Source organism: Dicentrarchus labrax, unplaced genomic scaffold (genome assembly GCF_905237075.1).
Source record: "Dicentrarchus labrax unplaced genomic scaffold, dlabrax2021, whole genome shotgun sequence".
Lineage (NCBI taxonomy): Eukaryota > Metazoa > Chordata > Actinopteri > Moronidae > Dicentrarchus > Dicentrarchus labrax.
The window spans coordinates 11,084,444-11,098,452 of NW_026136719.1; the positions used below are offsets into that span (position 1 = coordinate 11,084,444).

Sequence of the window (14,009 nt, forward strand, 5' to 3'; positions counted from 1 at the left end):
GACCATTACTGTGTGGAGAAATGTTATAGCATTACATATCCAAACTCTTAATCCATATCACCAGTGGTGTGAGAAGTACTGAGAGCTTTCAATTAAGTTCATGTATTAAAAATATAAGCTAATAATACTTAATAACAATTTAAAATCTTACAATCAAAAGTAAAGTTACGTAAACACAAAGGAGTATTATCAAAATGTACTTATTACTTGTGTACTTATATAGGCTCCAGTTAAGTAGTTTTATCAATGCATCAGAAGCTGATCACATATTTTGGTGGAAACTTTCAATCTGAAAAGTAACTATAGCTACCAAATACTTGAGTATTACTATCTGAAATGTCAAGTAGAAGTACAGTAGAGGAGTGAATATACATCACACATGTATTGTGACTTATGCAGCTTATAGCAGATTGTTATATAGCATAGTGTACCTACTTTATGAGAACTACATTTGAGTGTCTCAGTATTTTAGTGCGTTTGAAGTCTGCAAGACAATACAGTATGTACAAAAATAATAACGTTCTGATCTATCGTCTGATACCAGTTAAATAAGAAATGCTGAAAAGGTTAAATAGTGACAGAAAAAAGGTTACTCAAGCCACACACTGTTAAAATAAACTGTGAGAGAAGTAGTGCAACAGCCTTTTGACGCCTTTTTTCTGCTCCCATCTAGTGGTGAAAGTTACACATTGTACGCTGAAGTTCATTGGACCAAAACTAAAAACAAAGTTTCCAGATGACACAATTAAACACTTAATGTTTCTTTGTAATAAAATTGTAGGTTATAACTGTGAATTCAGCTGTATGCAATGGAGTCGTCTCTTAGTCCAGAAGACCTTCCTCTCCATAGCAAGTGGTGGAGGAAGTATTCAGATCCTTTAGTTAAGTACAGGTACTAATACCACTTTGTTACATATAAAAGTCCTGCATTGAAAATGTTTCTTAAACCTACTACAAGGAGTCTTAAACTGGCTACGAAACAGTCTCAATTCAATACTGATGCCTCTATATGACCAACATAAGCAAACAAGACTAGTAGCGAGAAGACTGGCCAATTCTGTCTTAATAACTGCAACTAATGATTATTTCCATAATGGATTAATCTGTTGATTATTTTCTCTATTGATCAATTGATTGATATCTCAAAAATCCCCAAATAATTTATAGAAAAACATATATTTCTTATATCTCTTTGTATGTTTTCTATACAAAAATATAAATTTTTAAAGTAAGTAGTAAGTAAAGCTGTCAAATAAATGTAGTGCAGTATTTCCCTCTAAAATGTTGTGTCATAGAAGTATAAAGTGGCATGAAAATAAAAGACTTAAGTCAAGTACAAGTACCTTAAATTTATACATTCCTCCACTGTTCATATCCCATTGATGATTAAATCTAAAAACCTTCTTTACACTCTCTCTCGAACTTGATTCCATCTTTAAGATTAGTCGTTATTTGATTTCTTTTCTCAGCATTGAATTTACACAATCTTTTTATTGTCTGACATAAATCTGCTGTAGCACTCCATGCTCGTCACACTAGATGAGAGCATCACTTTAAGCTACAGCCATATACTCTCTTCTGAAGTGTGACCAAAGGTGAACAAGACCTTTAAAGACCTTCAAGTAAACAGCTTTGTACATTTTAAGCGACAGAGTCTGAATTAACAATTTCCTCAATCAAATTAACCCTTTTCTGACCCCAGTGTGACAGCATATGACTTCAATAGGGCCAAAAGTGTTTGCCACCAGTAGACACATCCTGACTATGCGTGACTCTCTGACATTCGGCACAAGCACGCTGCCTTTAACTGCTTCACCTTTGTCACAATGTGGTTTGGATCAGGCACTAGAGGGTGAATACTATCAGGCTACAGCTGTGGCCTGTGGCTGCCTCCTGCAGGGATAAATCACATTCAGAATCACACTCCAGACTGAAGGTGACCATGTGTCAGGACAGGTTCACTTGAAGCCAAGTCGCTTCTCTTCACAGCTGTTCAGTCGTACATCATTTTTTTCCCCTGCTTCTATGCAGTCTTCTGCAGATGGATTGCTTGTTTGTACAGCTGCCTAATTGCGCAATACTGCAGCTGCCTCAACAACTGTCCTCAAACAGGAAAATTGACTGGGAGCTGGTAATGATCGGACTTCGATGTCTGCAGGAAAACATCAGTCATCTTCTCGGATTCTCTGGACTAAGGTGACTTTATAGTTTGAATAAGGTCCAGAACAGTCAGCAAGACAGGATCCACATGTTCAAATCTGTGAATGTGCAGACATTTTTTTTGTCCATATTGGGGCCAATGTGGTAGTAAAATAAGATATGAAAGACATTTGAAATGTAACAGATTGCTCGATAAACTACTTAAAAAAAGTACTTTAAACATTATATACAGCTCCTGAATAAAGGGTATCATGAACTAAATAAAACAGTAACTTTAAAGTGTATTGAGACAAAATGGTCATTAATAAAGTGGGGAGACAAATACGTTTACATATAAAGTTAAACACAATAATTGCCTGTCTTTTGTTTGTCTTGTGTCAGCAGATAATAGGTTCAGCAGCTCAACCCAGTTTTTTCTGTAAAGAGTGGTTACAGGTTATTATTGGGGAATGGGAGAAAAAACAAGCATTCCACTAATCCAAATCCACTACAGAAGTTTGTACATTTGTCCTGTAGTGGCTTGCACAAGGTTTAGCAAGTCCTTTCATCCAATGTACTAACTATACTTCTGACGGACTGGGTAAACTTCTTAAATTTCTGCTGTAATCAACCAGAAGGTGGCTGGATGTTCTTGTTGCACCTTTTCACTTGGCTTCAAGTTCTGTATTGACTCTAGCAGTGACAGCTGATGCCATATGTTTCAGTCAGCATTGGATATAGCCACTTCTAAATACCTTCTGATGCGCATCATTCAGTAGAGTTCTGCAAGCTTTTTTGAAGGTCAAAGACATTACATGGTTGTCCAGTTTTCATGAGAGGATGGAGTAAGGAATAAGGAATAAGGAATACTTCACTCAAAGTGAATGATTATGCAGTTGTCTCATCCATCTGGGGTGTAAGTACTGATTGCAATTGGCACCTCTTCTGTGGGTAATGTTGATTTCATAATGATCTTTACTGCCTGAAGTCAAGCAGCAGACGTTAAGTGAAAGTTCAAATACTACTGACACTTTTTTGGGTAAAAGAAGAGTAGTCTTACATGTCACTGTTTATAACACAGGTATTTATCCTTTGCTGGATGGGCCGCTTAAAGAAAAACGGGGCAAAAATCAAGAGTATATCCAGTTCTTCAGACACCACTACACCACTCTCGAAAAAATCATACAGTTGTAGTCTTGTATGTGGATGTCTACATAGATCTTCTCCTTAACCGCTCCAGTAATTTGATATTGAAGTTCCATAAAGCTGGGAGACTTATGGGAGACAGATTTAAAAAAGAATGGTCAAAATAAAAGCATCAGAAGATGAGATATCCTGACTTTTAGTCTCTAGTGTTGGTCGAGCTCCAGGAACATTGGCTCTTACATTTACCATTATGCAACCAATAATAGTTAGACCCTTTCTGCCTGGTATCTTTTAAACCACACCTCAGTTTGTAACACAGACTTTCTGTTAAGAATTTATAGACTCCAAGCCTCAAAGACTTGCCTCAAGGACTTGACAAAGAAGATACTGAACAGCTGTTTTCACAGGCAGGAGAGTACGAACTGTGACGAGTAAAGTGACCTTTATGTGTAAAATTGGTGGAGTGCCTCTTTTTTGTGCTGATTTACATCCAAGTATATGTTTACTGTAACAGAGAATGTCCCACATATTCCAAAAAGAAAACAGTACAGTGAGACAAATTCTCACTACAAGTCCTTGGCTTCCCAGTCTAAATATAGGCTCAAGATAACCTATAAAATGAGCCAAAACAGTGTCTTACCAGTATCACCAGTATACAGTAGATAACTCACTGTAATTATGTAAGCATGTTATTCAATGAGGCTGGTTGGATGGGAAATTTTGCTCTTTGTAGATCCCACTTGTGTGAAAACGTTGTTTGTTCCTCCGTTTTTCATCAAAAAAATAGAATAATTTGGATAATAATAGATTTGTGGTCGTTCAGTCAGTCTGTAGTATTCCTTTTATTCCCAGCTTTAATCATTTTTTGGGTTTCTAACACAGGAAGCTGGATTAATATATGCTTGACTTCATTAAAACTATTTCACTACTAATCACAACATTCATTCACCAATGTGTCATTGACCCAGATGAGAAAGGATCCTGAGTTCATCCACTTCAGTGAGGTTTCAGGCTTCAATTTAATGCTTTGAAAGAAGTGCCCTTTAACTTGTCTACTGTTACCTGAATAACAGTTTTGCACTGGATCATGGCCAAGAACCACGTGTTGAACAAAGATACTGCAAGCTCAACCTGTGCAGACAATACATAATACAGCAACATGGCTGCGGTGTGGTAAGAAAAACTGTTTAGGGGTTCTGTGTTGTGTCTGGATGTACTATGAGACATAACCACTGAACTGTTTAGAAAGCTCAGCTGTTCAATGGACACCAGTGACATGAAAATGGAATGACTGTAAATCGCTGCTTTGCCCAGTTTACACCATTGTCTGCTGTAATATTCAAGCTGTTCTGTAGCAATTATAAGACGTTTAATATTTGACAAAACATTCCTACATTTGTAAAGTGTATGTCTCATCAGGAAAACAGGAGTAATAGAAACAAAATTGTGTTTAACATTTGCATTAAATTGGACATAATTTATTAATTTACTGACTTCAGAAGAAATTACTACTTTTCGATAATTTTTTTTTTGATAACTTATTTTTTAGAATATTTTGTAGTAGTTGACTAGAGAGCAACAGAAAACAAAGTAGTAGTAGGCCAACAGAAATATCTCATGTAGATAGTTGTACTTAACTTCTAAAGACATATAATGGCTTATATTGAGAGACTCTAACCTACTTATTTTAATTCAGCCTCTATCCAGTTACTTATTTGAATTCAGCCTCTAAAATATATATATGAAAATTCACTCCTTTGGCGCCCCCTAGTGGACATTTCAGAAAATACACTGTAATAGACTGCACTTGGACAGTTGTCAGGTCCTTACAAGAGGTGATGAAAAGCACACTTTTGATTAAAATCAGTTGCAAATAACCAAAATGGCCAAACAAACAAACAGTGTTCACTGTTAAAATAGTGAAAGCGTGCTGCTGCTGAGTGTAGGTCTGATTATAAGAGTAGATATGATGCTTTTACTGTTGATATATCAGGAAGTATGTGACAAGAATTCAGTGTTATCTTTGATGAGATAAAAATGTTCACTTCATCAGACTAAAGATTTCTGCTCTAACCACCATCACACAATTTCATTATTTTCTCTGGCTATGTTATAGTGAATCTTTTGTCATAACAATTGTTACTTCAGGAAAGGCTGCACACTGGTTTTCTTACTGCATTTTACCAAGACACTGTATCTACTGTAAGCCCACCTGGTGTTCTCTCACTAAAATGAACGCCTAAGCAGAAGACAACCTCGAATGTTAGAAGAAACACTACCACAGTGGTGCACACCAACTGTTTGATGCACTACTGCTATATGCTTCTTGTGCAGGTCCTTTCAAGATTTTCCTTCCAGGGCTTCTTGAGTTCCTGTTACAGTCACAGACGGAGAGGATGCGGTATCATAAGAGGAAGGTGAACAAGGACACAAGGATTAACTAGGGCTGAACTCCTTTCTGTGAATGGTAATGGTACACTTTGACTGAATACTTCCTCAGCTGCCTGAAACATACTATTTATGCCAGGAGTACACCTTTTTTTAATTTGTAAACTGCAAATCCATTCACCTCTATTGTCTTTAGGAGTGAGAGAACTATCTGCATGGCAAAATATAACTAGGGTCAAGTGGGGTCTTCTGTCTGCTAATATGTAAGTGTTGCCAGGACATGCTGTGGAAACAGCTTCTGTTGCATCCACCAATGTCTTAACTGCCTGCCAAGGTGGTGATGAAAACTTTTTATGTCAGAACATATACATATAATGTCTCAATAATTAAATTAATTTGATTGGGGTCTGTTGGAGAATACATTTATAAACCCCATTAACTGTGATTATTCCCATAACTGTAATCAGAATGAATTAAAATATGATCTTTAATCAGACTAAGTAACATTTTGATTTGGCTAATTATGATTAAAGTTATGGGAATAATCACCACTGGGTGGGTCTGGGTAGTTCAATTTAAACTTCGATTTACTAGTTAGAGGGAAATGAAAAAGAAAGTCACTTTTGTGTTTCTGGTTTCTGCTGATATATTAATATTAAAAGTCTTACACAGGTGTTTGTTCTGGTCCTAAAAGCTATTTTTATATGAGGAAGACATTTCAAATATACTGTACAAGCGTCAGTCAACATCAAGCTAATTTTCACAAAATAATTCAATGCTGTGATCTTTATCTGGGTAAAGTATGCAGATTTGAGTATTTTAAACTACAGAGCATAGGAACACTCAAACTTGACATATTCACTTTAATGCCAATCATAATTAGCACAAAAGGAATTTTATTAAGCTCGGCAATACAGAACAGTTGACACAACAAAACTTTACATGTCATGTAGAGAAAACATGTTTGACAGTAAGCCAAATATAAAACACATTACTTACTAATTTCCTGCAGTGGCCCAGCTAAAGAATGTAGCAGCACAATAACTGACAAACACACATAAATGACAAAAGTGCAAACCAGGCAACAGTAAACATGTCATCCCCTCATGAATAATACAGCCAGTGTTACTGAAAGCTTATAAAGAATTGAGTATGATCTGACACTGGATTCATTTATGTGCATCTGTCACATCTCTAACACTGATTTATCAAACACTTGCACTCTTATATTAAACTAGTGTGTTTTTGTTTTATAAAGGCAATAAACCATTTGAAGCTGTGATTTACTGCGATTTTGAAGTTGCACACCCTCATAAAAAAATTCTCAAAAATGTAATTGTTATTGATACTAACACTGAATCAATAATGGTTTGTAAAGTGAAGGGTTTCCTAGTACTGCACATCCCACTGGGAATAAACAGCCAATTTTGCCGCTCTCCCTTTAGCATGTAGAAGCTCATTGTTCTCAAAGGCAACACACACTGGTGCCATTTGACATGCATTAAAGGGGAACTCCACCAATTTTACACATAAAGGTCAGTTTATTTGTCATGGGGAGTTTTTCTCTTCCTGTGCGGACATTTGTTCTAAGTAAACAACCGTGATGATGTTACCAGGTTTATCTTAACTTGGCCTTGAGGACTCCAAATTTATAACAGAAAGTCTCCATTAAAAACTTGAGGCATCGGATTTGAGAGATGAGTGTTTACCAGAGAGAGGGGGCACAATTAAAAGATGCTATTGGCATTATATGAAATGGATCAAGCATTTTTGGAGGTTACGGGGACTATATTCAAGATTTCTCTGCCTCAATTTTGATAATTTCTTTCTTTATGTGTCTCCTGCATGTCTGCCAGCTTGGTGGAAGTGCAGTGTTGTACTGCTTAAGTACTGCTATATAACATCCACCTCTTTTATTTTCTGTGTAGCAGCATCTTGCATCTTGTCAGTGCATTAGAATACGCCACTGTAACAACGTTCCATAAAAACATTGCTAGATGGGCACATCTAGAGCAACTTTACTATTGGATACCTTGGGTATGTGACGCTACCAGTGTGTTTTGTACTTTAGCTACACATAGACTGTAAGGTAATTCAGACAGGTCCACATTATGGGCTGATATTAGCTTGTAAAAGATATTACTGAAGTATATGTTGGCTAACAAGAAATATTGTTTGTGGTATTTTAGAAAATTTTTTTGCTATTAAATAGTTTGTCCAACTATAAAACTATGAAATGTTCTGCTGTGTATATGTCTCTCACAATAACCAGATTTAGAGGTTCTTTGTCAAACATCTCAGCTATTTGTGTTCACAAAAAGGAATATTTTATTATCAAATATTTATACTCTCATATATCAACAAATCAGCTTTAAAAATCAAGTTTCTGGCTCTGATTTTATACTGTTGGTTACTATAGACCTATGAAATGCCTAATGTTTAAGGGAAATTTAATAAATAATTTCTGAGCCAAATAAGTTAGCTTGTGAACTGAACAGATAAAAATAGAGTGTCAGGAACTCTTGTTAAACAGGGACCAGAAAAGTGAATTGTAAAACAATATATTTCATCACCTGACAGGCTTATTATGAATTCCCACATGCAACAAATGTCACTGATAGATTGAGGACTCTAGTCAAAAAGGGACACAAATAAATACTAATAAATGCTTAAACATACAGATCAAGAAAATAGGAAGTGACATTTGAAAAATAAAAAGGGCCATTAAATGATAAATGTGACATTAGTAAGACAGTACGATGCATTTTTAATTTTAACTGACAGAAACAGAGTTATCAACTTCAGTTCATTAAAATATAAAACACAATGTTTGCACTGGGGATCAACTAACATGAACATGGTGTAAATCAAGACAAAGTGATGGAAGTTCATAGCTTTTGTCTTTATATGATCATATGATGAAAAGCCGAAGCAATGTGGTCTACGTCACTTTCAAGTGTCTTTGTGATTGAAAAGTACAAAATATGGTTTAGACAGCCACATTTCCACTACCAATACCTACTGCACAATAATATGTCACTGTGTCAGGAATGTCGTTAGACAAAGTACTTTAAGCTACATGGTTGAAGACTGATGTTGTGTTTCATTGGATTAATATAGTCTACCAATATATATATATATATTATATAATAATAATGTAATCCAATACAGGAAAACTACTGCCTCATAATTACTCTGTAACAATACCACTTTCACACAATCTAAATAAAGATTGGGCATTATGAGTTTAATAAAGTATTACCTGGGGGGGGTATTAACATATTCTTGTCTCAATCCCCATTTATTATTAGAATAGATAAATTAAGTGACTGTGAGGTTGTGGGTGAACAAGAACACGTCATGAAATGTGACATTATGAAAAATACATTTTGAAAAAAATGCATTTTAAAACAAGAAAATGCTTGAGAAGTAAAAGAGAAGTAAAACAAGCAGTCAATTAATTAATTCATTATTCAGAAACTATTGTGACATTCGACTTATCAGTTGAGTCATTTTTCTTTGGCTTTTTTATTGCCTTTATTTGATAGGACAGCTGAAGACAGACGGGAAAGAGGGGCAGAGAGAAAGAGGTGATGACACGCAGCAAAGGGCCGCAGGCCGGACCCGAACCCTGGGCTGCTGCAGCAAGGACTCACCCTCGGTACATGGGTTGCCAGCTCTACCCACTGAGCCAACCGGGTGCCCAGTTGAGTCATTTTTCAAACACACACATCAAACTTCTCTTAATGTTTTATGACTATAAACTAAATACTTTTGGATTGTGGACAGTTGATTAGACAAAACAAGAAATGTAAAGGCAATACACTGGACTCAGTACTTTTCCTGAGATTGTATACACAAAATAAATGATAAATATGACTGCTTTATCAATTAATAAAGTAATTGTTGGATTATTCAGTGATGAAAAAGAAAACATCAGTTGCAACCCTGGTAGAAATGAAAGGTCCAGTGTGTAGGATTTAGTGGCATAAAGCGGTGCATTTGCTGTTGGAAAATCCCCTTCCAAGCACAAAAGAGAAACTAAGGTGGCTGTGAAACGTACTGCGTAATCGGCACCATGTTGTGAGAACTACAATGGGTTTTCTTCTGGAGAAAACAGAAGTGATAATGACTGTGTAGGCTATTTTTAATATCTAAATCTATAAATATTATCAAGCCTAATCAGCCAGCAGGATTTTTTTTTGTAAAATTGTAAAAGCCACACATCTCCTCTCTGAGGAAGCTGCAGCAGGAGCTCAGGTGTTGCACGAGTTGACAGAAACTCTTCCAATAACACATAACACAACTCTCAAACCCCCAACACACGAGGACGAGGATGCTGTACCCCGGTTAGCAGTAAAGTTTGTGTGCCGGGACATCAGATCGTTTGAAACTGTGTGTGGAGATGGATTTAGTGGACTGGCACAGAGTTTTACTGACAACAGTGCTCAGCTGGCCAGACGCAGCAGCAGAGGAGTGAGTGGAAACAGTTGGTGATTGATTCATCTTATCGATTTATTCTGAAAAATATGACTGTGTGTAGCACAGGTCGGGTTGGGTCGGGTGCGAAGATAATTACGGGTAATGGGTCGGTTCCGTGCAGGACTCAGTTGCCAGCGTGTGGTTTGTCCGTTCTGAGCTACTGTAGAAACATGGCGGTTCATCATGGCAGCCTCCATAGAAGTCAACCCCACAGCATCTATAGATAAAACTGGCTCATCCTAAGGTAATAAAAACATTACGATTCTTATTTTCATGATTTTGTGATCATACCCAAATAAAAACATATTTATGAATATTATATTCTATATCTGCCTGTAAATCCTCCTAAATGTTACACACTTACACCTTTAACTCAATAATTCATTCCCTGATTAACTAACAATTCACAATAATCAACTGATTTTAGAATAACTTCTCATTACACTATACTATCTATTAGTCTATTTATATTTTACTATTTGTCATTTTCGCAATTAAAAATGTGCCACTAAAAAATGACACTAATTTTGGCCCTACTGGTATTCCACAGCCATGACATTCAACCACAAATGTTTTTTTACTGCGTGTTTTAAGAAAAAAAACAATCTGCAAATTACACTTATTTTGCAGTAGATAGAAAACAACCACAAAAACAACCTCACCAAAACCAGCTTTTCACCCGGTTTGCGTGCACTATCTGCAGAAAATGTTCAGACAGCAGTACCAGCGAACCAGCTCGCTGCTGAGTCCGTGTGCAGCTCTTTTTTTTTTCTTCCTGCTTTCAAAGTTCCCACGGAAACCGGAGGACCACCCAGCGGCGCAGAGCACGACGCCGATTAGCTGCGCGCAGCTCATTTGCATTAACGTCAGTAAAGGCTGTAGGTCAATCCTTGCGGGTGCTTTTATTGGATGTGCCGCTGTCAAGCAGTGCTGAAGAATTGGAAGGGCAAACGCCAGAAAAGGCAGAGAAAAGACAAACATAAAATCAGCATTATGTAGCTCGATTCTGCCTTACCTCCGCTGTCGTCTACCGTAGATAATCCCGCCGTCCCCGATTTCAGATCCGAAACTTGTGGACACGGAGCGGTCTTGTGTTTTTTTTTTTTTTTTTTTTTTTGTGTTTGTTTTTTCCTCTCTCTCTCTCTCTCTTTCTCTCCCTCTCTCTCTCTCTCTCTCTCTCTCCCTCTCTCTGTCTCTCTGAAGCGATTGCATTCTCCAGAGGTGGTACGTCCACATATTACAATCTGACAGCCCTCTACATCCTTTTTTTTTTTTTTTTTTTTTTTTACGACAGAATGAGAGAAATTCGCGGAGCCTGGTAACACTGTAGCCAATTGCACCCGGGTTTGGACCTCTTTATATCAGGCGGATCATCCTCAACCCGGTCATCGGATGCCTTGAATGGAGATTTGCAAGCCATCCACCGAGATCTTACCGCTTCCTAAATTGGTGAATTGAAGCTGATAAATGGAGTGTTGTGTCGGACTACATGGCATTATGTTCCACGCTGGGTGTTTGACATCGGAGCGACTGACCAGAATAACACCCTGCAGTGTGAAAATTTCAGCCTGTTGATGATGAACCGCTCAGGACTGGAGCAAAGTGTCGTGAGAACCGGTTTATGGCCCGTGTCTTGAGCTGAAGTGGGCTACCAGATTGTTTAAGAGAGAGAGAGAGAAAGAGGGAAAGAGAGTGAGAGGGGGAGAAAAAAAAGCATCATATTTGATGGCTCCGGGGTGGAGGAGGAGGACGACTACACATGAAACCTTGGACACATAAAATGGATAAAACTATTGCGTGAAGCTGGCGGGGGGACTGCATGGTGTGTTTTTAAGGCCTACTTGATAACAGTGAAGTTGAGGGGGGGTGGGGGGGAGAGAAAAAAAAAATATGAGAAAATGGTGATGTGGTACGAAGAAGGCTTGAAGAGGAGCCGGAGTGAGGGATAAAATCACCCATGGGGATCTGAGCAGACCAGCTGAAGAATAACGGAATCCAAGTTTTCGAGGATAAGACAGCTGCTTTGATTAAAGACCTCCAATTAACTTCATGTGAAAAAGAGAGGGAGGAAATCAGCTTCCTGGTCGGGGGTGGGGGATAGAAAGATTTATTATTCATGCCTTGTGTCAGAGCAATTGGAGAACCGGCTTTGCTGTGGCCTAGATGATACATATGTATTTATATATATGTATATATATATATTTAAAAAAATATGAACCTTTAAAAAGGAAGAGTGGACCCTTTAAGAAATAAAAAGAAAAGAGAAGACGAATGACACTCGGGTAGCCTCAAAGTAAAGCACTTGCGCAAAAAGAAAAAGGCTGAAGTGGGTTGAAGCATGGGCTGTGCTTCAAGTATTCATATCTCTGATAGGGTGGTCTACCACAGTGGAAAAGAGTCCGAGGATTCCCACTCACCCCAGCAGACTAATACCACTCAGCATCAAGGAAATCCTGCCTCGGGACTACCCCTAAAACCCCCGAGCTGCAAGGTGAGAGAACCTACATTCATTACATTTACAGAGACACAGGAGCAACAGTGTGTGTGTGTGTGTGTATGTGTGTGTGAGGGTGAGAAGTTTATGTTTGAGTGAACGTGTTACATAAAGTTGTTCTGCAAAAGGCCTCTATGCATAATAGGAAAGAACTATAGGACTTTTAGGACATCATAGATCCTTCCAAAACTTGTGTATATATATTTTTAACAGCATATTATAGAGAATATATACAACAGATGTTTCAGGAGACTAAAAAAGAGGGAAAACAGCCACTATGGGTTTGACTATTCAGTACAACATGCGGCAACATTTTACTGTTTATTTTTTTATAAACATTGCAACAACGTTCCTTTTACCTACCTTCAAACTAAAGATTTCAAGACTCTTCAACTTTGCTACTTTTTTACATACACACTCAGCGGAGAGGTCACAGGGTCGCAGCCCTCTACACTAACCTGAGGTATTGTTCTCTTTGTAGTTTTTTATGCAAGAGTCAGGAAAAAGCCAACATTTGTAGCAGTTGTCAGTCACTTCATTCTGTACGCAATGGCTATACGACGAGCCAAAGTCTAACCATGAAGCACTGACATCTGTTGTCAAACATGGTTCTTTTTTAGTTCACACAGCTTTGGCCTCTGATTCACCTTTCTACCTTTTAAAAGGATGCCCCGTCTTTTGGGATCCTATCGAGGCCCAGACTTTGTGTTTCATGCCTAAAATGAGACGAGTAATTCACAGTTAACTTTAAATTAACGTTTAACTGTAAGTGTTTACAAAGAAAACAGGAATATGTGAATGGAAAGTAGGAGTAGGTAGTGAAAGGGATTGTGCGACATAATAGCAAAAAGTTTGCCATCAGTGCGTTACATCATCCCAAAAAATAACAGTCCCATTTGTGTATTGAACCACAAATAATTACACAAACAGAGGATAACAAAATGTGCTGTGCCTGCTTGTATGTAGGGACTTAATAGGTGCTTCTAATCAAGGTATTAATTTGCATTTATGTATTGTGTAAGAGGTGACATGTGCACATAAGAACAACCTATCACTATTACTCAGATGTGTGTGTGTTTCAGTGTGTTTGGAGGTGAGAAAGATTATCTTTTTGTGCATCAAACTAAGACGTGAAGAAGAAGCTTTCATGTGTGCTGGCTGAAGGCCTCATCCCGTTTGTAGTAGGGCTACACAATTAATCCGATAATTATCAAAATTGCAGTACGACCAAGTGCAATATTCAAATCGCAAAAGCTGCAATTTTTTGATAAATATGCAACCAAACCGCATGTACTGTAGACCTTCAGACCCACAGTACTTCATTAATGGCCTACAAATCTTGTTCTCCAAATTTAAGAAA

The 14,009-nt window shown here is 37.6% G+C and overlaps 1 protein-coding gene across 1 annotated transcript in view; it reads left to right on the forward strand.

Moving 5' to 3' along the window:
* Positions 1–11,030: 11,030 nt before the first annotated feature.
* The window catches only part of pde8a (phosphodiesterase 8A), a 44,357-nt gene continuing 41,378 nt past the window's right edge, over positions 11,031–14,009 (forward strand). The window contains exon 1 of the mRNA XM_051379332.1: positions 11,031–12,646. Within this exon, the coding sequence (XP_051235292.1) occupies positions 12,494–12,646 (153 nt within the window). The 5' untranslated portion in view covers positions 11,031–12,493. The remainder of the gene's footprint in view (positions 12,647–14,009) is intronic.